General features: G+C 37.3%; 1 protein-coding gene across 2 annotated transcripts in view; it reads right to left on the bottom strand.

The window, feature by feature from the left end:
- SMARCA2 (SWI/SNF related, matrix associated, actin dependent regulator of chromatin, subfamily a, member 2) overlaps nt 1–25,426 on the bottom strand; it is an 82,386-nt gene that overhangs the window by 20,890 nt on the left and 36,070 nt on the right. The window contains exons 24-25 of one of the 2 annotated variants that reach the window (XM_010084570.1): nt 21,251–21,328; nt 17,903–18,121 (exon numbers count right to left, since the gene is read on the bottom strand). In XM_010084570.1, coding sequence (XP_010082872.1) covers nt 17,903–18,121; nt 21,251–21,328 — 297 coding nt within the window. Of the gene's footprint in view, nt 1–994; nt 1,088–17,902; nt 18,122–21,250; nt 21,329–25,426 lie in introns of those variants that run through there. The other variant, XM_010084571.1, reaches the window with a different exon arrangement.

The raw sequence follows: 25,426 nt of genomic DNA on the forward strand, positions 1-25,426 counted from the left end.
CCAATCTAGGAATAAGGGGAACCTGTTCACACAGTGACCATCAGATCCATGTGATAAAGCAAGAAGCTGGACTTTTCTTTATTTGGGAAAGCCAACAAAAAGAAAAAATAAATTATCAGGTCATAGGAGAACTGAAATTAAAGATTAAAAAAAAAAAAAATTTAAAACATCTTAAAACTACGCTTCCTGATTAATGCTTTCCCAGAACATAAATGGTGTTGATATTTGTCCCTTTTGCCTTTCAGTATTGCCTTGAGTACATGCAAATGCTAATCAATTCCTTCTCATAACTGAAAGAGCTCTAATCATAAGGCAATTACCTTCATTTCTCCATAGCACCAAACATGGCTAATATTTATGATCATGTGAGCATAACAATCAATATAAAAAGAGTGATTACAGCCCAGACATAATTTTTCTCAATTGTGTACAATGTCTCTTGAAAAACGCTTTGTGAACAAAACCTGATGCACAACACAAAACAACCTAGCATGTTAAAAACACCAGTGGGATTTCAAAATCTGTTTCCTATGCATCATCCGACGTGCAAATTCACAGAACAAACACAAACGCAGAATCCTGAGGGACAGCCCGAAACTAGGCCTTAATAATCAAAAGACAATTTACATCATGCTTGCACAGTGTTCAGATAACCACTATGAAGGAGGCTTGAGATCTGATGAGTTAGGAAGAAAAAAGAATCTGCACACAAATTCATTAATATTCATTTGGCTAAAGCAAGACTCCCACTATAAACCACTGCAGCTAACAAAGATTAAGAAAAGGAAATTTCTCTGCATATCTTGGAAGCTATAAAAGCTAATAATAAATACAGCATGCAAGGCTGTCAACAGTTAATGTCATTGCTCTCCTTCAGCACTCAGTTGTACATTGAAATACGGAGAACACCGACTTTTCATGTGTTACACACCTACACATGCCTGTGATGTAGTTCTACTGAATCTTCAAGACGGCAATGAAAAAGGATATTTACCTTACCACTATCAGCAGGCCGGCTATCGGAAATCACAGTTAGTGGGGATAAAATTAACAAGCCAGCAAAGCAGCGAGCTGCTAGTCTCTTCATCAGCTGATCAGGAAAAAAAAGAGAGCTGGGGAAAGGCTATGTTTTCATATACAAGTAATTTTATTTTACTGAAAATTTAATACTGAAAAGATCGTGGATACTCAAATCTGCTGTTTCATTCTACCTACTACAAGGCCCGAAGCCCTTCTCCTTCAGCCTGCTTTAATATTGACAACTACTTATCATATTTCTCCCCTTATTATTCTAAGCATCCAAATGAGATTTTTAGCTGGGCAGTTACTAATTCTTGTTAGCATTTTAATTATAATAGCACAATTACACAATTTCATGTATTATTTTAAAATTGAAATAGGTTGCATGCAGTTTGAAGATGCATTTATTACAGAAAATGCATTCCTACTGCTCCGCAGTGAGCAGATCAGGTTTTTGTTGTTGAAACTGATAAGAAAATCTATTCCGACTTACAAGAAATTAAAAAACACAACCAAGTTATCATATTGTTAACTTTGGTAACGTTTTGTTTTCCTTCAGAAAACTGGTATTCACTTAACTAATATTTTTTTATTTGCTTGACAAATTTTGTACCAACAAAAAAACAACACTGGTGCTGTCATTACAGAGTTTACTAACATCTCATTTTAGAATTCTGCATAAAATTATTGCTTTGAGTAGGTAATATTTTGGAAAAAAAAATCCAGACAAAGAGAAAAGAGAGAAGTAAAAATATTTTTTTTTTAATATTACATACAACAAAGCAGTAAAGAAAAAAAAATAATAGCCAAGTAAACTAACATATACTCTTGTACTCTCAGAATTAGTGACTAGCAGACAGGAAATTAATTCTTAGCATACTACAGATCTGCAACCAGATACTAAACTGTCTACTTAGCTAGTATATATCAATCAATTACTACACTCAGCTTTCAAAATTTATGTGCACAAATGTAAACATGTACAGTTTTCCTTAATTTAAGACTTTAAGTGACACCACTTGAAAACCAGTGTGCCAACACCAGCAGTTCAAAAATGTTGTTATTGCGACTCCTAACATTAGTTCTCAAGTGGCGAACTGTATTTTGTATATACGCAGTAATATTTAAAATGAAACTTATATGATTTATGCTGCCTCAAAAGATGGCTTAAAATGATATCACATAAATCAATTATCAGCAGAGATATTAATGCTCTGTGCATATGTCTACACATATGATCCATGCATATGTGAATGAGCAACAAAATATTTATTAAATTAGTTAATCTGACTGAGATTTGTTAGAAAAGCTTACTATTCTGAGGGCTGAAGCGCCACACTGAAGAGACTGCCCTTCCAAACCTTTACCAGTATGATAATGATACAAATCCCAGAAACAAATCTCCAGTTCCTGACAGATGATGGGCTGTGCAAAAGTGCAAGATAGCAGAGACATCTCCCATGCTCAAATACCTCTGGATTAGTGAGGTGAACAGCAAGGGAGGGAGTCAAGGAAAATAGTACACAAATAAAAATTTAACACTTTCCTTCCCTTAAGGAAACAGGACAAAAGAGTACAATAAGGTTTGGAGACTTCATTTTTTATGAAAGTAACCTGCTAAAACTTAGTGTCCAATTCTGCAAAGGGTTGGGCACCTCATGAAGTGTGAGGACCCAATGTTAAGTCCAGTACTGACAAAATCTTCCTGCCTTTATGAATCTTACTGCTGCATCCTGGTCTATGTACACAAAACAATTTCCTTGTTAAAGAGCTAAGAGCACACAGGCTCCTCAGGGCACAAGAATTTTAAGAGCATACTGACCATGGATTAAAGAAACCAAACTCTCTTCCTCCAAAAGGAAGCACTAGCTCCCCTCACCCTCTCCCACCGAAAACCCCAAAGTGAATTTTTCAGAAGCCAAGTACAAGTTAACTTCTGAGACAGCTGACCTTCCCATTGCTGCTAGAAATTATACATTCCTCTTCATAAAGGAAAATATCTGTTCTGAGGTGGAACAGTTCTCAGTGAACATGGATACAGCTACACCAGCACCACAGAAGCAAAGTACAGATCAAACGGAAACTGTTCTGTCTCTCCATTCGAAGAGCAGGACACTACTTATGTATTCTTAACTTCTTGAGAGCATGGCAGCACTGTGACTGAACACCTTTTCAGTGGAGAATTGTGGACCCAAATAAGCACTAAGAACTACAGCTCTGAGTTTTGTTCCATGTCTGCCTTCTGCAAGTCAACAACTGTGTTAGTCTTATACTACTTTTAAATTCATTTTACAGCAATCAGGCAACTCAAGTGTGGTCACATAGTGAATCAATTTTGATGCTCAGCATAAAATCAGTTCTGGTGCCTAAGGCCTGTCTCTAATATTTAGATTACATAACATTGTAAGACACAGTTATTGTTCCTTTGACTGAAGATAACTATAGTACTGTTATGAGAAAGTTAAGGCATAGTGAAAGCTGTTGCTAGTACTTACAGTCAAAGAAACTGTACACACAAAAGTGGTATGAAGCCATGTAATAAGTCTATTTGATAATGCTGAAAAAATGTTCAGATTAAATGGGAAATGGGCACAGAATACGAAATCTCTCCCTGTGTCCCTCCGATTTCATCTTAATGAAATTAACATTAAGATAGCTGGCCCCTTCCCTTCAGACATCAATGCTCTGGCTCTCTCCCATCTGCAAAGTTAGACAAGAGCTCCTGTGACTAACATTACCATGTGAACAGATTTGCTACCATTCTAATTAAACTCCATGTTTCCACAGAAAGTATATAAAACATAGGTGAACAGAAAAAAAAAAAAAGTCAGCTTCCCTGAACATAAATATGAACCCAATCATGCAAAGTTTCTGAAAGAATGAGCTTTTCCGGGAACAACCACTAACCTGCCTGGGCATTGTACTGCTTACTGGCCAAAAGGCACTAAGCTTAAGGACTGTATAGGACTTAAAATCAAAAAACATGTTGGTAATGCAGTAACAAGCAACAGATGACTGCTTTGCAAAATGGAGTTCCCATGTACCAATTTGGAAGAGAAGAAGGAAGTAAAAGAATCCTACAGAAGGCTAACAACAAACATCAAAAGCACTAAAATGCCATCTACCTGTCCCTACTACTTCCCTCTTCAGCATAATCCTTCAAGTGCTATATTGATATTCCAAGAGAAATTCCACTTCCCCCCTCCCCCCCCAAAAAAAAAACCCCGGTCTTGCTCTATATGAAATCCTACCCCTTTTTGTTTTACATTTTTGTTCTCAGATTATATCTGACAACAGATGAAGACTTTAACTTTCCAACCTGAAGTTCAGCTTCTCCAAAACATCTCTTCAAAATACAGTTTCCCTGTTTAATTTCTCAGCAGTGACACTCCTATGTCTGGGATCTTTGCTCTATATAACAAGTTCCCTTAAGTTGTAACTAATTATCTCTTGCTATGCTACAGCATAGAGGTCAGTATACTACAGACAAAGACTGTGAAGAAGAATGCCATAATACTTGACAATTAGATGAAAGGGGATAAGATACTCCATCAACAGTGCAACAACTAAATATCTGAAGATAACTGTAAGGATCGATGAAGTTATTTCAACTGAACTTCCTCTCCTTGCTGTAGAGTACTGCACAACAGTCTTACCAGACCAGTTTTGCTGGGACTAAACTAAAACAAAGTATGGATTAAAATCTGCCAAAAACATCCAGTTTTTCCTTGCTTTCACTGCTAACTCATTTTACTCCACATAACAAATATATTCCAAAAAGCATCCATCCAGCACCTAAGTAGAAACAAAAGTACTGTTTTTTAAAAAATACAAAGTGCAATTATTGCAAAAACACACAAGCTTGTAATAAATTGTTTTCTCAGATATGCGGAACTTCCACAAAATAAGGGAAGTGAGTCCTTTAGCCATATATTCATCAGTCAGGGTCTGCATTTTCCTATCACTGCAACTTGCTTCTTTTTGAGAAACAGGAGAAAATAGATTGTTTTCAGTTTTGCATTTAAAAACTATTAATAGTTGCTTAATTATTTGCACAGAAACTCTAGGTGTCTGTTTCTAATTATACATTAAAAAAAAACCCGCAAATGATAAATAGTTCTTCCTTGCACTTTGCTTTTAAGACTGATACCAAAAAGACCTGACAGAACTATGCAAAAACATAAACAGAAAAGGTCTCAACCACAGCAACAGAGCATAACATAAAAAAAGGTATCTATTTTAAAATATTTATAGGATCAAAGCCTTCATGTTCAGTGTTTTCTTTCTGGTCTGAGAAAAATATATCAGACAAAATATCCTAATATTTAACCTTAACGTAAAATATCTTAATGCTTAAACTTAATGTTTAATGTGACAGTTACTAAGAAAAATATCCTGCAGAGTTAGCACTGATAAACTTGCTACAAGTTGTGGCAAACTATATTTGGAAGGACATAAATTTTCTTCTGCTCAAAAGTGAAATCTAGTTTAAAAAAAAATAAATCAAGAATTAGTCTCACTCCTCCCTCCCCTAACAGGCAACCTATAATTTTAAATAGCACTACTCAAACTGATCTTGCATGTATGACCTTTACGCACACTTAGGGGACAGAGAGACTGAGGAGGACAATAATCACTGATGATACCAGGACCTAAAGCCTCCTTAGGGAGCACAAGGAAAGTGCTCCATTAGTGGGATGGAACTGGGTGATAAAAAGGACCAACCGTATCATCCTGACTATAAAGATGCTTTGGTTAACCAATCAGAGCATTGGGAAAATACATAGTCACTGTATTAGGACACTGAATAAGCAACTCTTAAAAGATCTACACAACTACCTCTGTTTACTGCAGCTTTCAAAAGCAAGTGTGATTTATCCCTCCCATTTGACATACAGTTGTACTTTGTCTTGTTAAGAAGATTTAATTTGAATAGTCTCTTAATCAAGCCAACCTAACCTGGGAGCAGCAGAAAGAGGCGAAAAAAAATCCAAAAAAATTCTATACCAGAAACTACTGATATCGACCTCTTGCTCTTCATCACTGAATTGTTTTGTTGTGGTGAGGTTTGTTTGTTTGTATGTTTTCTTCCCCAATCTTCTCCTGTTCTTTTTAGAAAGCTAGATAATTTGCTGAACACTTGCCACTTGGAGTAATAGTCTATTTCTAAACACAGTGGAAAAAACTCACATTCAAGAACAGAGGACAACATATAATGGACTTGTGAAATACTGTGCGTTAAAGTTTGCAGATGATAAACACACATATACTGAAAGAGATGTTATAGTAGCAGTTCTGGGCTAGATGGTATCCAGATTGTCTTTAGATTGAATCTTACAGCATATTGATGACTCAGAGAGTAAACATTCTTAACCCATTGACACTGGAAAAAGTTGCAGGTATCTTTGGACATACAATTAGAAGTAAAATTTACAGACTGAATGAGATGTAACTAACTTAAGAAAGACACTGCAAGTCTATCACTTATGAAAATATTGCAGGCAAATATATGGGGGGATAAATAATAATCTTTACAGACTCACAGCTGTAAAGGAATATACTTAATGTGACCTATGCTATCTTTCAAGACTGATTTAGCTGAATTAATTTTAGTTTGCAATTGTAACTTCAAATAACTGAATGACAACAAAACAGGAAATAATTATGATTAAACTCTGGCATGTGTTTTTTGAAAGTTAATATGATATGAATTTTTCTGTACATAACTTGCTTTTTAAATTGTCTGGAGAAAATGATCAATTATGTAATGTCCATACATTAAGATTATATTCAGTTGATACAATTGAGATGCATAAAAATGGCTGTTTACTTTTGTACATAAGATTTATAAATAACACTAATAAGCAACCAGTTGTTACATTTATTTCTTTTGTACAGAAGGTCCCGATTTCTTCGATTCTCCCTTGCAAAAATGAATCTAACCAAAAACCAAAGATGATGAAATATAAGAACCTCTCAACAAGCTTGATAAGGACAGCAAAAGTTTGGGATTTTTTTTCATGATTGCAGGTGCCAAAGCCCTGCTCAAGTAAAATGGATGAGCAGGAAATCCAAGAAAACCTTTGACAGGAACTCAAGTAGGAAGCCTTTTATTCCACACCAATCCCAGAAAGGTCCTGTTTAGGAAAGAGGGCTCTGACTGACAACAAGTCTTCCTTGGTACCTCCTGCAGTCTTTCAATTTGATCTATTACATGCAATTTTCACGAGCACAGAAAAACAGCTGACGAAGATCCATGTTTCCTGGCCCCAGATTCACAACCAATCCATCTTGAAGTAAAATCTAACATGACATAGATGGCTCATTTTTTTCCCCTTTATCTTGTTCAGTATGACAGAGATGCATTATGTTTTTCACATAGACAGGATTCTGGAGCATTTAGTGACTGGTTTTTTTCAGTGAGGAAGAGTAGAAGGAGAAGGTTTTCTTCCTTCTTTATTTTTATCAGCTTTTTCTCCCTGACTTATCCAGAATTCTGACTCAGGAAAGCCTATTTCAGTAGTATAGAGGACAGTACACTGACAAGGGTATTGTAAGAAAATAGTTACTGCACTTATGCTTCTTTTCTTGGCCAAGTACATTATCTTCTCCAGGAGAGGGGGTAAGGAAAATTAATTGCATGAGAAAGCTACCTTTTCTGAGGGGCACCAGGGGGAAGTGCGGAGGATGACTTTCTCACTTTTTCCTAAATTCCTTTAAAATAACAAGCATGGAATTTAGTCAACAGTGTTAACACTTTAGTGTCCTACAACAGGAGATATTCTACCTTCCTTGGCATCGCACAGTTTAGAAATAAAATAAAATCAAGATTGTCATTGCTTAGTTTGTACTGCGGGTTTCACTTCCAGATCTTCCTTCCTTGGTCTAAAATAAATCTGCTGTTTACCTTGTCTTTCACAAAATACTGGCTGCAGTTGCCAAAGGCCTTTAGTTTTTGAATACGATACAATCTTTTTTCCCTTGAATAATAGGGCTGGTTTTATGGGCATTTACCTTTTTCTAATGGACATTTACCTTTCCGTTTTAATGGACATTATATTCTTTTGTTGTGGAAAAAGGGGGGAAATCTTTAAGTTGCAATGTTACACGTCCAGGTAGGCTAGTACTGTGACTAAAGTTTTGCAGCTCATAATATTGAGAACTAAAGACAGACTTCTCACATATGATTTTGTTCCTTATGAAAAAATTCTCAAAATTCAATCCTGCCAAATGGGAACTAATGGGTTATTTTAAAATTTATTTTAAAAAACTTTCTTCAATCACAGAGCATTGCCTCCCTTTTATTCTGAGACCCTACTAATTAAATCAGAAAGATACCTGGCATAAAGACAGCGATTATGCTCTCACCAGATCAGTCCTTTCTGGAAAGAAACTGCAATTTTGACTCCTTCTAGGACAACATTTGCTTCCAGTGTACCCTGCTCACATTTGCAGTGACAGATACATTTTCTATGGTAAAAATAAATTTGACAATTCTAAGCACTGGATAAAGCTAAGTAGACAGGACCTACTCTTGTTCTGCAACACACCCAAGAGCAGGATACCATATCCTAATAGAAAGTTTCCTATGAAGAACAAGCTTTTCTTCCACTATGAAAACACAGCTGAGGACTATAACCCAAAGGGAGTATTAGCAGATTTCCAGTGTGAAATCAGTCATTTTGAGCCAAATCTCTAGCCTTAGAGTAAGTGAATTATTTGTCTCTCAAGTGAACAGATATTCAGTGATGCCTTCTAATTGCTGAGAAAAATATTAAAAGTGTTTTCTCTCTTTTTCATCAACAGAGTAACAGACCAACAAAAGGATTCTATTTTACAGGTAAGCATAAATTTTACGCGTGCCCTGAACACTACCATTCTTAATGATGCAAAATGAGAAGCTCACAGTGCAAAGCTTAAACTGTCACTCCTATGCATGTCAAAGTGAACTCAGCTTCTGCCAAAAGTCATACCATTAAGTACTTTCTTTCATATGTTCTCCTTCTCCCTCATTATTTAGGTATATTCATACATTCTCAAAACAGACATTTTTTATTCCTAGTTTAAAATGTGGAAGATAACCAAATGGGAGGAAAATAAAGAAAATAGATTTGTAAAAAAACCCAGATAAAGTATCTTGCATAAAACAAATATAATAGGAAAAAAAGAACAGCTTTCAGAAACCATTTTAGTTTCATTATTTTTCACTGAGTGTTCACAGGATCTCCCATATCTACTTATTTACAGAAAATGGCTTAAGGATTTTTCCAGTAGCATGAGATCTTGGTTACATAGATCTATCACTATTTATGCAGGTACTCTGTGGCAATTAATAGGAAGCATGTAATGGCAAGAGATCAGACTACTCACTTCCTATGCTGACAGAGGAAAAAATTTTACTCCTAGAAATACACTGCCTCTAAAGAATAAACAGTAGGAGGTAGCCCTTTAGGACAATTCCAATACAGTTTTTAAATAACTTTGCAGAATTTGGAGGTAGATAGCATGAAATGAAACTAAGTTAAACTTTGGACAACTTGCTGAGAAAAGCTAAGTTATATGTATCTTTTATACCAAAACAATATTTTGTGAGGCTAACTGCTAGCAGTGAGGCAGTGAGTTCCGCATTTTCAGGATACTTTTAAAGCTGCAGTTATCAGACTGTAGCAGGTCTTGCAGTAGAGCTTGATCCTTTAATATGCATATCACAGCCTAAAAAATCTAACACAAATAGTATCTGTCAAGAAGGCCTTTTTGGTCTTCTGGGATAAACTGCAATGCAAATCACAGTCTGACAAGCAAAAACTATTACCTAAGCAACTGCTAACTGGAGAATACAAAGAAGATTCCTGGACACGCAATGAGGCTTCAGAGGAAGTGAAGTTTCTTAACAGAATAATGTATAGTACAGCATAATCACATATATGAAAAACTAAAGCAAGGCTGTAATGAGCAATGAAGTCCTATGGTTCTGAGTTTGAAATCCAGCTAAAAAGATTTTATTACATTGTCAGATGCAGTTATAAAGAATACGCAATGGGTATCCATTAAACTGTAACTTGTAGCACTCTAAACTCAACAGTTTCAGAGTATAGGATAAAATTACAGGGTTATGATTACTGGAAAACTTTCGTAGGATTTTCCTTTTTTAAAGTTAAAATTCCGCTGCTAGTGTAAGGAAATACACCAATCTACTCATCAAGCAGACTACTTCAAGGTGACTCAGGAAGCTAACTGCCTAAGGGCTTCCCCTCACGACATGCCTAAGGATAGGCTGAGCAATTTTTGAGAAGTTCAGCCTGAAATTTTCCTGATTTTCCATATTTGCTAAGTTAGTACTTCCACACTTTTTTACAAGAAGAGACAATTTGCTTTCATTTAAGTTGCAGGTTCCTATGAAAGCAGCAGAGCTCTGCATACATACAATGATCCATACTGCACAGGACCTATCATCATTACTGTCAAGGCATGTCAGAGAACATAAGAATGCAGCGGTCCCACGTACTAATATGTTTGCTGTTTCTCTTTCCGTTGGCAAATGTCCCTAGCAAGAGTAATGTTTTAAACTTTTAATGCAGACTTTTTTTTTTTTTTTTTTGTAGATTTTGTTTAATAGTTGTTTTTGTTTCAGTTTTGGAAGTTGATTTGAATTTCAACCTTCCACATTAAGAGTATTTCAGGTATCTTAACCACAGGGCCTAGTTTTTTCATGCAAAATTTTGTGCTTGGAACAATAATAATGTAACAATGCCTGAAACCCAGAGTTTTAACTCATGGTGGCCAGGCTATATAAACTTAGTACGTCAGAAAACTATAGGTACTTCAAAGAAAATGTAGTTCATTTTAGTCTAATGTTGACAACACTACTCACATTTTTTTAAAAATACAGAAAGCTGTTTATAGGACACTATTATCCTAATGTTTTCTAGAGGACAATACATTTATAATTCCACTCAAAACTGTGTTAATTTTTCTTATGGTACTTCACATGTAACATCATATGGACAAAATCACAGTCTAAAAAAAAAAAAAGAATCCTATGACAACATGGCAACATGTTTTACACATAGGTAGTGCTCTGAAACAGATTTTCAGAGTTCAGATTTCCTATGAGGAAATTTCATATTTCTCACACAAAAACTATTTCTGTAACACTAAAAATTGCCTCACTGAGAATATATCTCAAACACTGAAGACGCATTTCAAAGTACTTAGTTTCCAAAACTAATACTCAAACCTGCCTCCAGATTCTGAGAAACATAACTACAGTGTAAATCAGGTTCTTTTCTCTATAAACTAACAAACCTGTCTTGCCAAAATAAAGAACCAAAACTATCAGGTAGATGCATTTAAATTCCCTCTCATTCATCAAAAGCCAAGAAAGGCCCCTTTCATCTAAACTACTTCATGGGTTTTAATTTCATTGAAACTTAAAAATATCCATTTTCTTCCTTTTCTTAAATAGATTCTGAACAGAATTTCCTGAAAAGGGCACGAAAGACAGATAGCAATATTCATAACATAAAAATGGCTTGGCTTTGTGAGTCCTCAAGGTGACGTCTAACTTCGTAATCCTTCAAGAAATCAGCTTCCACATGCATAAAACTTACCAGCCTCACCTCGCACATTAAAAACTAGTACCTGGGGCATCCTGGTGATTGCGGGTCACAAAATAGACAAGACCCTGGGATGGGGTCACAAAATAGACAAGACTCTGGGATGCTCAACTTTTTAAGCTTCCAGTGACAAAGTCTTTTCAATGTGTCTTTCAAAATTGTTTTCCCCTACAGCTTAAAAGATTCAATTGGATCTGCAATTCAATACTACAGAGCAGAGTTTAGATCAGAATGCAATTTTCTTCAAATGCCCTGGGCAAGTACTCACTTACTTGACTGTTAAACAGGTTTAGCAGCAAGTCAGGAAACTTTGAAATTGTAACCAGAAATGTCAGAGAAGGAGTAAGGGAGAAAACCAGGGGTGGAGGAGTATCACTTACATGAACTATGCAAAGAAACTACACACTGGGTAAAATGTTACTTCTTTTCTCCTTGTTCACAGAATCTCAGACTACAATACAGACTATATAAAAAAACCTCCATTACAATTAAAAATAACAACCAGTAGATGAAAAGCAAAGCTAAAACAATTACCAAATGTAATGCTGTGTTTCCACACAGCTATTTCAGAATCCAACGAAAACTACTGTAAGATCAAATTCTACCATCACAGTTTACATAACCATGTCTTAAAATATCTTCTTAGTATTGGTTCTAAAGTTGTATACACAAAACACAAACCTAACTGAAAAAATTTTAGTAACTGTTGTGGTTTAGTCCCAGCTGGCAACTCACCACCATGCTGCTGCTTGCTCACTGCTCCCCTCCCCATGGTGGGATGGGGAGGAGAATTGGAAGAAAAAAGGTAAAATCTTGTGGGTTGGGACAAAGACAGGGAGGGATCACTCACCAATTATGGTCACAGGCAAAACAGACTCAACTTGGGGAAGAAATCTATTTCATTTGTTACCAATCAAATCAGAGTAGAATAATGAGAAATAAACCCAAATCTTAAGAACACCTTCCCCCCATCCCTCCCTTCTTCCCAGGTTCAACTTCACTCCTGATTTTCTCTCCCTCCTCCCTGCCAGTGGTGCAGGGGGACAGGGAATGGGGGTTGTGGTCAGTCCATCACACACTGTCTCTGCCCCTCCTTCCTCCTCAGGGGAGGGACTCCTCACACTCTTCCCCTGCTCCAGCGTGGGGTCCCTCTCACATGATACAGTCCTCCATGAACTTGCTCCAGTGTGGGTCCCTCCAGTGGGGTGCAGTCCTTCAGGCACAGACTGCTCCAGCGCGGACTTCCCACAAGGGTTAAGGTGTCCTTTGGGCACAGCAGTCTGCTCTGGTGTGGGGTCCTCCCCGGGCTGCAGGTGTATCTCTGCTCCATAGCTGATCTCCATGGCTGCAGGGGGACAGCCGGCCTCACCACAGGCTGCAGGGGAATCTCTGCTCCAGCACCTCCTCCCTCTCCTTTCTTTACTGACCTCGGTGTCTGCGTAGCTGTTTCCCTCACATATTCTCACTCCTTTCTTCTGGCTCTTGGTTCCCAGATGTTTTTTTCCCCTCTTAAATATGTTATCACAGAGGCGCTACCACCATCGCTGACTGTCTCGGCCTTCGCTAATGTCAGGTCCAACTTGGAGCCAGGGAAACTTCCAGCAGCTTCCCACAGGAGCCAACCTTGTAGCCCCTACCTCCACTAACAAAACCCCACCACACAAACCCAACACAGGAATTTATGTCAAGCTGTAGGAACAAGCTGGCACAACTTTACTAGCTCTGACGCCAGACCTTTGAACAAAGTATTAGAGAGTGTGTAAAATCAAAAAGTTATCTAAAGTTCCAGCTGATGAGAAAACAGGTGAAAACATGCTTAACATTTTCCTGCTAGGTAACTGGATTTATTATACAACATATTTACCTCAGTTAATAAATATACACAAAAAACCAAATAAAATTTATGTCATGATTATGTTAAACAGTATTCACCAGGTATTCTGTATGTATGAAAGCCAGCACTGGTTTTCTTTAAATTTAAGTAAGACTAACTACAGATGAAATGCTTGAATTTCACTTATAATTTTTAGATCAGCAAAACAAGTAGTCCACAATAGTTGACTTCTGCTTGTCTGCATAAGGTAATTGAGATTGCTTACTTTGGACTCAAATATGTTTCCCTGGCCAACATGCAATGCTATTTCAAATGAACCGTACAACTAGGGAATAAAACTTTATTCATGTCTCCTAGCCACCAATTGAACTGAGAAGCTGAATCCAGGTGCAACTGTCTTCAGAGTCTTGTAACTACTCAAACAAATCTTCTCATTCTTGAAGCCTGCCCTGAGCAATGGAGTCCTTAAGTAGATGACCCCTGTAGAAAATAATCTGCCAAGGGATCCAGAAAAGTATTTTGCAGTCCTGTTAGAAGTCGTGTGGAGCTAGAATCCGCTAGGGTACGACATACTTGCAGATTATAAATACTTCACAGGTTCAGGAAGCAAACTGCTCCTTCCCTTTTTTTTTTTTTTTTTTTTTTTTTTTTTTTTAGAAAATATGGTTGTCATGCCAACAGTTACAGAACAGCAGGCTGCAGCGACAGCTAGTGATGAAGCCTGTTTTGTGTCTTACAGCTTCCCTGGGAGGTTGTTATTGAATTACAGGTTGCTCAGGGCAGCAGCACAATCTCACTAAACACTGCGTATGTCCACAGGTTTGGCTTCGGTAATTATTTTCCTCCTGCTTTCAAACTCGGGTACTTGACCTCCTAGCAAGGAGGGAGCTGACATACTTGGTCAGTACAGCTGCATGCATACAGACCTTGAGGTGCCCATAGGATCTGCCATGACCTCAGACTCTTCAGTGTTGGGTATATCAATAGAGGGCCCAGGGTCTAACTGAAAAGGAGCAGACAGTTGATCTTCACAGTCCAAGCTGTGGCTGCTGACTGAGGAAAAACTTCTCAGAACAGATCTAGTAACCTCCCCAGGACACATAAAGAAAAAGAGACAGCTCAGGACTGGATAATGATATTATGAAACCAACTGATTAGTCAGAAGTGCAAACTTTTACTCCACAAAACCCCATGAGAAGATAGCTATAAAACTGTAACAGCAGCCACATCAAAAGAAAAAATGAGGGGCATCCCTTGCTGATAGTAAATAAATTGCATTCTTTTGAAATACTGCAATAAGAAGAGAAGTATCTATAGTCACCTTTGGAGAGTGGCATGATACAGAACATGGGTGTCTTATGAATTAAAGTACCACTCAACTCAGAACTTGCTGGCTTTTCTAGTTTTTCAAGTTTTACTGATACATAGCTCACTGCATTCAAGTTAACATGAAATGATTAATTCAAAGTTTTCATGCAATATTAATGATACAGTTACCTTACAGTTACAGTGACAAAGCCACAAGATACAAATGCTTATAAACTATCTACCACAATTTCATGTTTATATAGCTAAAGATTCCCTTGAAACTGCTGCACAAGATTATTACCGCTTTTTCTACAATCTTCCAGAGATATCATTACAGAAAGACAAACACTTAAATTCTCAAAGAAGACATAAAAGTCAATGACTGCGAGAAAAATACTCTTGTTTTATACACACACACACACACACGGAAAATAAGGTCATGAAAAAAACTCAGAAAACTTGACTTAGATTTCAGTATCCACCCAGTGGAGAGTTTTTATTCTGAACCTGCACAGAGTGTTACACTATAAATACAATACCTCTGAATACAGTCTAAAAAGTAATAGTAGTTCCTACACTCACATTCCTTTCAATGCTCTCAAGTCCACCTGAAATTGTAAGTCAAAATATGTACACAACGGTCACAGTAGTGACTGCAATGCACTGTGACGCAATCTGACTTAGCTTTTTAACTTAGCTAATTTGAGAACATGCTTAGCAACTCAATAGGGAGGAGGAGGGAGACTAATTTTTCTCCAGAGAGTAACAAGCCATGTTGAAAAAGGGGTAGTATATGTACCATTTGACTAGCAAGGTGTCTGACCTGGCCTCACACAACAATCTCAGAAGCAAACAACGAAAACAATCACTATCAAGTAAACAGAGAACTGGTAAGAAATTGTTTTCAGAATAGTCCTTAATGGCTCTTCATCAAATGGTCCAATGCTTTTCAGTGTTTTTAGTGTCTTTAGGAAGACAGAATAGAAGGTATGCCTACTAAATCTCCAAGGAACACCAAGCTAACAGAAAGTTCACCTGAGGACAAGCTTAGAATTCACAATAATTTTGGTGAAGAAAAATTGGATACCAGTCAACAAGAGCATATGCTAAATCCTCTCACTAGGAAGGAAAGATCAACTATACAAAACACGATTCTGATAAGCCGGCCAGGAAGTAGATCCACAGAAAAGGATTAAGGGCTTATACTGAATCAAAAAATTAACACAAGTCAATACCTTTACTGTTAAGAAAATTAAATACTGGATTATGAAGGGTTAAGTATCCTAGAAGTTACACAAAATAACTCCTCCTTATTCAAATGAAGCTGCACCTAGAATTCTGATGTATAGCTTTTGATCAAACTTGCAGAAAGATCTCAGTCACACATAGAACATCTAGGGGAAATCAGTGAAAATAATCAAGAGATCTAGAAAAAAGGCACCATGGGAAAAGACTGAATGAACAGTGGTTGTTAATCTTAAGAACTGATTGAACATGGAAACAACACTTCTATGACACAAAGAAATGTAAAAAAAGAAAGGTAGCAGCCTGTTCTGCATGACCAGAGCGATTAGAACAAGAATTGGCTTAACACCCAACAAGAAAACAGAGATAAAATATAAGGGAAAGCCAAACAGTTAAATACATTCCCCTGTGGACTTCTAAATTCACTGCTAGGGAAGGCCTTGAAAAACAGATCAGATTAACATCTGTTATTAATGACACAGGACTAACTGATTTCACCCTGAGTAGGTAGATAGATTAGGTGATTTTTTTAGGGCTGCCATGCTTTACAGTAAAGCACTTAACACAAATATCAGAGCCAACTCAAGACACAAAACACGCAAGCTGAAGCTAACTTCTACGTTGCCATAGCCAAAGTATTCCATCATTAAAAATAATTAGCTTAAGGTAACATTGAGTAGATGTACACTATACTGCAAGGACCATCACTGTAGGAAAGGGTAAATGTTCGAGAATCCAGATGGGAGTTTACATTTCTAGGTCTTTCTTCTTCACTGACTACCTGAAAATGTCACATATCAAGCTCCTGTAGTTTCATAAACTTGTTTAGATTTACAGATAATATATAATTCAAACCTCTGCTCCGCTAAGCTTTACACCCAGCAGCAGAATCTGCACTAGCTTTTAGTACAGTATTGCGCAATGCACTCTCAAAAACATCATGTTGTAACTGAAGTAGGCAAGATTTCTACTCATCTTTCATAAATTATATGCAAAAAACTACACTGTATATTCATCTTGGCATTAAGTCTGTAATTATTCTATGACAAAATTTTACTCTGTCAGACCATGTAGATTTGTTTTGCACATACAATACTTTATCTATACATTTTGGAAATCACAACCAAATTTCATGGTTTTGAAAAGACTCTCTAACAATCAGTCCTCACCTCCTTACCACCCCTGTTGCTGCCATTCTGAAAAAGGCACATGCATTAGAATTCATTACATGAGTATTTAGCAGAAGAATGGCATGAATCCAAAAGTACAACCAAATCACATATTTGGTCTGAGTTAAATTTAGGATCTTTACTTTCAGGTCTTAAATTCTTATATAATTTATAAAGGGTTTTGATCTCAGTGGAGCCAAGAAATGGTTAGGACTTGGAAATGAAACCGCATGAAAGAAAGATTTATGTGAAAGTTTCCAAATTCTTAAAAAGGGTTAAATTCAGGTAATTAAGAAAATTATAAAATTAGACTACTGCAGCACAGAAAGCTGTAATACACACTGATCACTTCTTCTCCACAGTAAAATAATTCTTCATGTATCTTTAAGACATTTATGAAAGTGTCTAAAAGATGTACGAAACGTGTCAAGATCCACAGCAATAGAAGAGTTGCAATAGAAAGCCATCACAGTCCTGATTCAGCATTTAGTAACACTGATGCAAGTTTCAGCAATGCAGCTTAAAACTTACTTATGCCTTCAACACAGCAGCAAAAGCTGGACCATAAGGGTATTTAGGTCTTAACTACTACATTGTGGTCTCCCTGGTGCAACTATGCAGTCTTCAAAAGAAAAAAAAAAAACCTACCACAAATTAATAAATTTCAGCCATAAAAAAGAAAAAAAAACAACAAAAGAGGGTCAACTTACCCGCAGCCATTGTTTCTCTGTGAGAGCATCACTGTAGTCCACATCCCTGCGCTGACGGGATCCTCTTCCAAATATTTTCTCTTCTTCTTCTTCACACGTAAGCCTTTCAACTTCAGCATCATCCTTAATAATCCAGGATGGTAATTCATCCTCCTCCATCAATCGGGGCTTACGCTTGGGGTTTCTGGCATCCTCCCTGCGACGGTCCATGTCCATGCGCTGCAATGGCAGTTGGGAAAGGATAAAACAGTTTTAAGGGCAAATATTAAGTGAAATATGGAAATTTCTGGCCATCTAATGATACCTGAAACTTTAAACCATGTCCTTCACAGGTATTTCCCTTCCACAATACTTCTAAATACTTCTAAAATGCAACTATAAAAAGAAGAAGCTACACTTGATGGTTTATTTTCAGTCAAGTTCACTACTCCATAACTGGCTTTTGCTGAAGTAACTGAGCAGCTAAGTGAGACAAAGTAGATCACTGTTGTGTTAATTAAACATCTCTCTTCTTTGCACAGGTTTTATGGTTTCTTTGCATTCATAAATGTGATCTGCAGATGCTTATCATTCCTTCACACATCCCCATAAGGTGTTATTGTTAAGTAGCTAAAAAGAATAACTGAAAACACACTAGTTTTGTGAGCCTGGATATTAGAAGGAAATTTTAAAACTCGTATTAGAAAAAAGGAATCAAGTGAGAGAATTAAGAAATTCAGAGAAAAAACTTGCCTACACACTGCCAGAAAGACAACATGCTCAAATCACTGAATTTTTCCTGATCTTACTGGTGTACTAGGCAAAAATCAAAACACATACAAAAATACCAGTAAGATTAGGTAAGTGTTAAGAATATTAGAAGGTATTGTTAAGACTTTAAGCTGAAATCGAAACAAACACACAAATTAATTTTAAGTGTGGTAAGCAATTACCTCAGAAAACAGATATGGATACTCAATATACATTCCCATGACCTTATACAGACTCATCAGTGAGGTGTTTTATAATCCTCCTGGGGAAGCATCCGCCTCTGTCTATTGACCACACGCTGACCTAGGCTCCTAATGGTCCTGTTACTCTCATTTGCATTTTTTAAAGTAGCCCAAATCAGATAATATGAATAGCCTTTTCAAATAGGCCTTTTGAAGAGTCATATAGTACTTAAACACTAAGTAATCAGTTGCTAAGAAGAAAAAACAAACAGGTGACCACCAAGCATCTAACTTTTATATCATAAAAAAACTAACATAAATAGACTGGCACCAGAATTGGCTGTAGCATCAGAACAGGCTACTGCTTTGGCCAGTAAACATGTATAAAAAGCATTCTAAATTATGTGCAAACTCCTCCCTTCCATGCATGATGATCTATACAGTTTGCCAACTAGACATATCATCCTTTACACCCCTAGCCAAGACAAAGACATGCATAAATTCTGGGGTATTATGTGTCTATAGGGGCAGCTCAAATCCAGCCAAACTTACTAACTGAGGCTTAATGATGGCACTGTTGAATATGCTGAATCTTCTCTCTTCTTGGCACTTCTCAAAAGCATTCCCAAATGCCTCAGGCACAGCATCTTCTCCGGTGCCCTATCTGACAGCTAAATTTAGTGAAAAGCAGACCGTGTGTGTCTTCAGTCTGCAGGTCCGACTACATTCAAGAAGCAACTGTAAATACACGTGGGTTTTCCCCATCCTTATTAGCTCAGACAATGATGAATGGGCTGTATAGCCTTTAGCTTTTTATAGCAGACTTCCATATTTCACCTTTTAAAGAACTCCTCATTCAAACTGAATTAATTTCAAAACTGTCTCATTCACGCCACACATGTGTCTTGGTTTATTGCTGACTTGGCAACCAGCAAACTGCACTGAGGGAAGGCCCAAACTGGAAAGGTGGGATAGATTTCTCTATTAGTTAGCAGGGAACTTCAGTGAAGTCAGGGATATCATATTATGATCACATTAAGTACACAAAATGAATGCTGAAACTTCATTTTTTTCCTGATGACTATGTTTCTATCTCTAAGACAAAGACTGAACACTGAGATAGTGTATTTTAATAGCTATTTTCTGAAATAAAAGCACTTGGGCAGGAAAATCAAAGACACTCTCAGTTAAGAGATATAAGAGACATAAGATATAATAGATACAAACAGCCATTTGTTTTTTCTTAGGATACTGCTCAAACCACTTTTATCTCTGGAAAACCTCTGGTCCTACCATCCCATGTCTTATCAAAGTATATATTTCCCAACCAGATATACTTTATTTTACTGTAACTAATAAAGCAATTGTATTCACACCATCCTCAGTGAGGCCCAAACGCTGATTTCAGTTCTTCTGAGCTAACATTAAATGAAACCTAGCAAAAAAGTACTAAACTGATAAGTAAGCAATGACAAAAGACACAGCCGTGTGGAGGAATATGGCCTTTGCCAAACATGCACCTGAACAACTGTCACTTATATAAACAGATGAATCCTCGAGCAAAAGATGATGAGGGATTAAAAACCTGTGGTCCTATCAACGGTTGCTTCTGTGGATACCACCTGATATACTTTCACTCATGCACATATAAGCGTCTGTCTTGTTCCACCTTGCAGAACAAAGCAGCCTCTGTAGAATTAGAGGAGATGATGCTTTACCTTCAGTACTTAAGTATTCTCCTGTCGCTATGTCAGTGTCCTGTCATCCTCACACTGTACATACACTAAAAGGCAAGAGCCATGCCTACACTGACATTTCAGTAACTATTCCATCAGTGTTGTAGCAGCACTAACAAAAAGCAAAATGCTAATAAAAATTAGTTGCTTGCATTTGAACTGCTGTCACTAGCTCTACTTTGGTAACTGCTCAACAGCTGTAGCAGCAGAGATGCAGCTAACTGGCCCCTTGACAAACCCATCAGCAAACTCTAGTTAACTCACAAAGAAAACAGCAGTGTCAGTCCACTAATTTACTATCTTGTTCAGTTCCTGTACTTGTCCTTGTCAATATCATAGCCCAAAAGTTGGAAGAAGAGATGAAAAATAAAAGTATGCCATAGAATTAGCAAGCCAAACTGTGACTATCAGCTTTGCACTGGAAATTTCTCAGGTCGTGCTAGATTCTTCCTCCAGATCGGTACTGTTCCACTATACTGTCCACAAGGATCTCTGAAGTCTTTCTGTCATGTGAGGAACTCTGTATTTAAGTAGATTACCCTTCTTTCCTCAGGTAAAAAACGCAAGTAAATAAAACCTTTTATTTTAAAAAAATTTTCAAAAATTTGAATGACAAAAGGTTAAGGCCTTTGTCAAAAATGCTACAGAAGTGCTTCTACTTATGATCATATCATCCTTACCATAAAGAGATCAAATTCCTCCTCACGTCGAGCAATCATCTGATTCAGAGTCTCATCATCAGGAACTTCATCTTCCTCCTGGTTACACAGATGGATAAAGGTGTTAGAAAAAAGCTACATGCAACTTGAAGTAACAACCTCCATCAGATCAGTGCTGCACTGACCGTCCTGCTGCAACACATGTGAAACACTCAAAATGAAACTAAAACTTTTAAAGTGTTCAGTAATTCAGAAGTAAAGCAAAATCGACATAATTAGAGAGATGATTGGGACTTATTACTACCTTCATAAATTGAGAATGAGGAAATGAGCAAATACGTAACCAGGAAATTCTGGGTTGTGGTTTTCCTGGGTCAGAAGCACAGTTAGTGCTTCAGTTAAATTATATGCATTTCCGCTCTGCCGTTCTACAGTACTACCTCAGAAATATCATTCTGCATTATGAGGTCTTTGCTGTCAAAGCAAGGAGAATGAAGAAGTCCTGGTTAAATGAAATAAAAAAGAACTATGTCATTATACTGAAAAAAACCCCCCACCGAATCCCTCTTTCTCTTGATCATTACCTACTTAAAAATTGCGACATGAACCTCTGACTTCAGACAAAATTAATTACTTCATAAAAAAACAGAAACAGTCCTTACAAAAACAATTTAGAATTGTAGAACTCAACTAAAAATGTTAAAGCTGAACATCCATGACACCCTTTTTAAAACACCATCAGATTACACAATGTTCAGTTTCCCTCCCTGAATTATTTGGAAAGCACACGGCATTTCCAATCTGACAACAGGTCAATCGAAAAAATAAAACTACAGACTGGTTCCTACATAGGTCTTATTGAACCTATGTTACAGTAAGCTGAAGACTAAAATTTTTGATGACTACCCACAATTTTGTACTGAGTGCAATGGGAGTATACAATGCTGCATATAGCACCCAAAACTCTAAAATTCTGTAGCTTTGTTTTTTCCATAAATAAATATAAGAGGCATTTATCTATATACATACCTTATTTTCCCTCCACTGGCAAGATTTCTCCAGCTCAGGAAGAAATCCAGCTCTTATTATGCAATGTACATTTAATTGTACATATGCACATATAATTTAAATTTTAAGATGAAAAAAGTAACTGTGAAAATGATTGAGAGCTAGTTCTCGTTTCCAGTCAGTGCTCCTTCCACATTCAAGAAAAGTAAGTTACATACTTAAAAACACACGGCAAAAAAGAGAACAGATCCCTTCTTTTATGATCAGTGAAGAACGTGACCTCATGAGGGTTTCACATGCCTCTCATCATCCCGAACAGAGCAACACGTGCCCTGAAAAAAATAAGGGATCCCATAGCAGCAGCTGTAACAACCATGTTCATCTGTGGTTAGTCTGTTGCCAGCCAGGTAGGCTTGACAGAAGAAAAGTTTATAAACACCCGTGCCAACAAAAAAATGCCTCCATGAACAAGTTACTTCTAATAACCTGTCGTATGTTTGTATTATTCAAATATACCTAAGTACACAGACATTACCTCTTTGCTTTATCTAGTACTGCTTAAAGAAAAACAAAACAGAGCAAAAAGGTGAGGAAAGAAGAAAAAAAGGGGAGTTTTAATGCTGAATTTATGAAAACTACTAAGAAAGTACAAATGGAGTATGTGCTCTACACACAGTGTGAAATGGTTTGATATGCAATTTTAAATCATGCTAACATGTGAATATTTAACCAGGTGGTCACTAAACAATCTCTGTATTAGATGAAGATAAGTATTTGCAAGTCAAAGTTGTTTTGATATTAATAATTTTTAACTGAGAGATTTTCTTCTTGTTGTCAATCTCTCAAATTTTGTTTCCAGCACTGCTGCAATGAACAAGCAATGGCTGACGAGAGCAGGATTGTGCAAATTCAATCCCTCTTACTCCCTCAGCAGTTTCAGTGTTTGGACAAAGTCTTGCATAGTCTCCATTCACAGATTTTACTTGAAAGCTTCAGCGTTAGTCTGACTGTTAGGAGTCAGACTGCAATACCAATGCTTACTTAAAGGCTGATGCTGGATTATGGCAAGCAAACCTTGGTAAAATCTGTGTTTGCTTCAGGATGGCAGACCAAGTGTATTTGAACAACCTTCAAGAAGCAGATTGCTCTGAAGTCATCTATGAATTAAGGCATGCCAAGTAAGTCCTGACTTTTGAAACATTTTCAGATATTTTCTAGGGCTTTGAAAATATAACAAAATTATGTCAATTTTAAAAACAAATCCACAGGCTTACTGAAAAATTTCTATTGGTTTCAAGTTCATCTGTCTACTCATGTAGATGGTGTTGGCTGCTTGAGAACTACAGTTTTACTTAATCAAAAATAGTACATCTATATCATCCCATTTCTGCATCCTAAATAAAAGACAATTACTGACAAAACTGTCACTCTTCTTTCATGTCTTATGAAAAATACAAAATTCTACTTTAATGGTGTACTAGCTTTTTCTAAATGCACAACATGACAAAGAGTTTACACAAAGGGTTTAATTATTGAAGAAGTAAACTCCTTGGTCATTGAATCTTTTCACCCCATAATGAAAGATGTGAATGAAACACAGAAAACAGAATCTTTTTTTCTTTCAGTGTGCACCACATTCAGATGTACAAGGCATACTCAGAAGCAAAACTAGGCTTGAAATCTCTCCATTTTTAACCAGTACAGGATATTTTCAAGGTGCAAAAAAGTCACTGCAGAATGGGATTTTTTGAGTGTATCTTCAATGTAACAGATACATTTATCCACCCTCTCCCAAATACAGCTTTCAACCAAATGCTGAATTTTGTTCACATTAAAAGAAGATACTACAGTGACAGGCAAAAGAAGGGGCTCACCGTTCCACAATCACAGTCCTGGAGAAGAACACAATGAAAAGACAGGGACATGCTATTCTATACAGTGATACTATAACCTCACTTCCCACTACACTAGAAGGAAAAACTTGACAGCTGTTTTTGAACAGCTAATTGCTTCTTGAAGAGGAAGTGGTAACCAGAAGTCCAGGTTGGACACGGCATCAGAAAGAAACAGTTGTTTTCATAGAATCATTGAATGGTTTGAGTTGGAAGGAACCTTATAGATCGTCTAGTGCCAGCACCCCTGTCATGGGCAGGGACACCCTCCACTAGACCAGGTTGCTCAAAGCCTCATCCAGCCTGGCCTTGAACACCTCCAGGGATGGGGCACCCACAGCTTCTCTGGGCAACCTGTTCCAGAGTCTCACTGTCCCCACAGCGAAGAATTTATTCCTTATATCTAACCTAAATCTACCCTCTTTCAGCTTAAAACTGTTACCCCTAGTCCTTTCACTACACTCCCTCATAAAGAGTGCCTCCCCATCTCTCCTGCAGGCCCCCTTTAGGTACGGGAATGCTGCTATAAGGTCTCCCTGGAGCCTCCTCCAGGCTGAACAACCCCAACTCTCTCTGCCTGTCCTCATCGGGGAGGTGCTCCAGCCCTCTGACCATCTTTGTGGCCCTCCTCTGGACTTGCCCTAACAGGTCCATGTCTTTCCTGTGCTGAGGACTCCAGAGCTGAACACAGTACTCCAGGTGGGGTCTCAGGAGAGCAGAGCAGAGGGGGAGAATCACCTCCCTTCAACTGTTGGTCTACGCTTCTTTTCATGCGGTCCAGGACTTTCTGGGCTGCAAGCGCACACTGCCAGCTCATGTTGAGCTTCTCGTCTACCAGCACCCTCTACCCTAAGCCAAAGCACATCAAAGCAGATCTTAACTCTTACCCAGGATCCAAAAGAAGCACGAGTAAGCAGGGCCTTTCATGACTGAACCTAGGTAGTACTACTTGCTCAGCATGTCTGCAAATCAGATTACCTAGTTCAACAAATAAACTGGATTTAGGAACTGTTTTATAATCTGTTTTTGAAAAAATCTTTGTTAAAATAAATTTTCTTGCCAAAATTATGAAAGTATGGAATGGCTTTAAGTTAAAATGCCTAATTCAACACTAAGATTTAATCACAGTCATTACAACATAACCATTGCATTATTACTTATTACTGTTATCCAAAAAGAGAGAAAAATGAAGTTGTTTCTTTGACTGGATAGTAAGAATATGATGACATTTCTTATTTCAAAGGAGATGAAAATCTTTGTAACACACGAAAAAATGACTCAGTACTTCCTGAAACAT

The sequence above is a fragment of the Pterocles gutturalis genome, unplaced genomic scaffold (assembly GCF_000699245.1).
Source record: "Pterocles gutturalis isolate BGI_N339 unplaced genomic scaffold, ASM69924v1 scaffold2675, whole genome shotgun sequence".
Classification (NCBI taxonomy): domain Eukaryota; kingdom Metazoa; phylum Chordata; class Aves; order Pterocliformes; family Pteroclidae; genus Pterocles; species Pterocles gutturalis.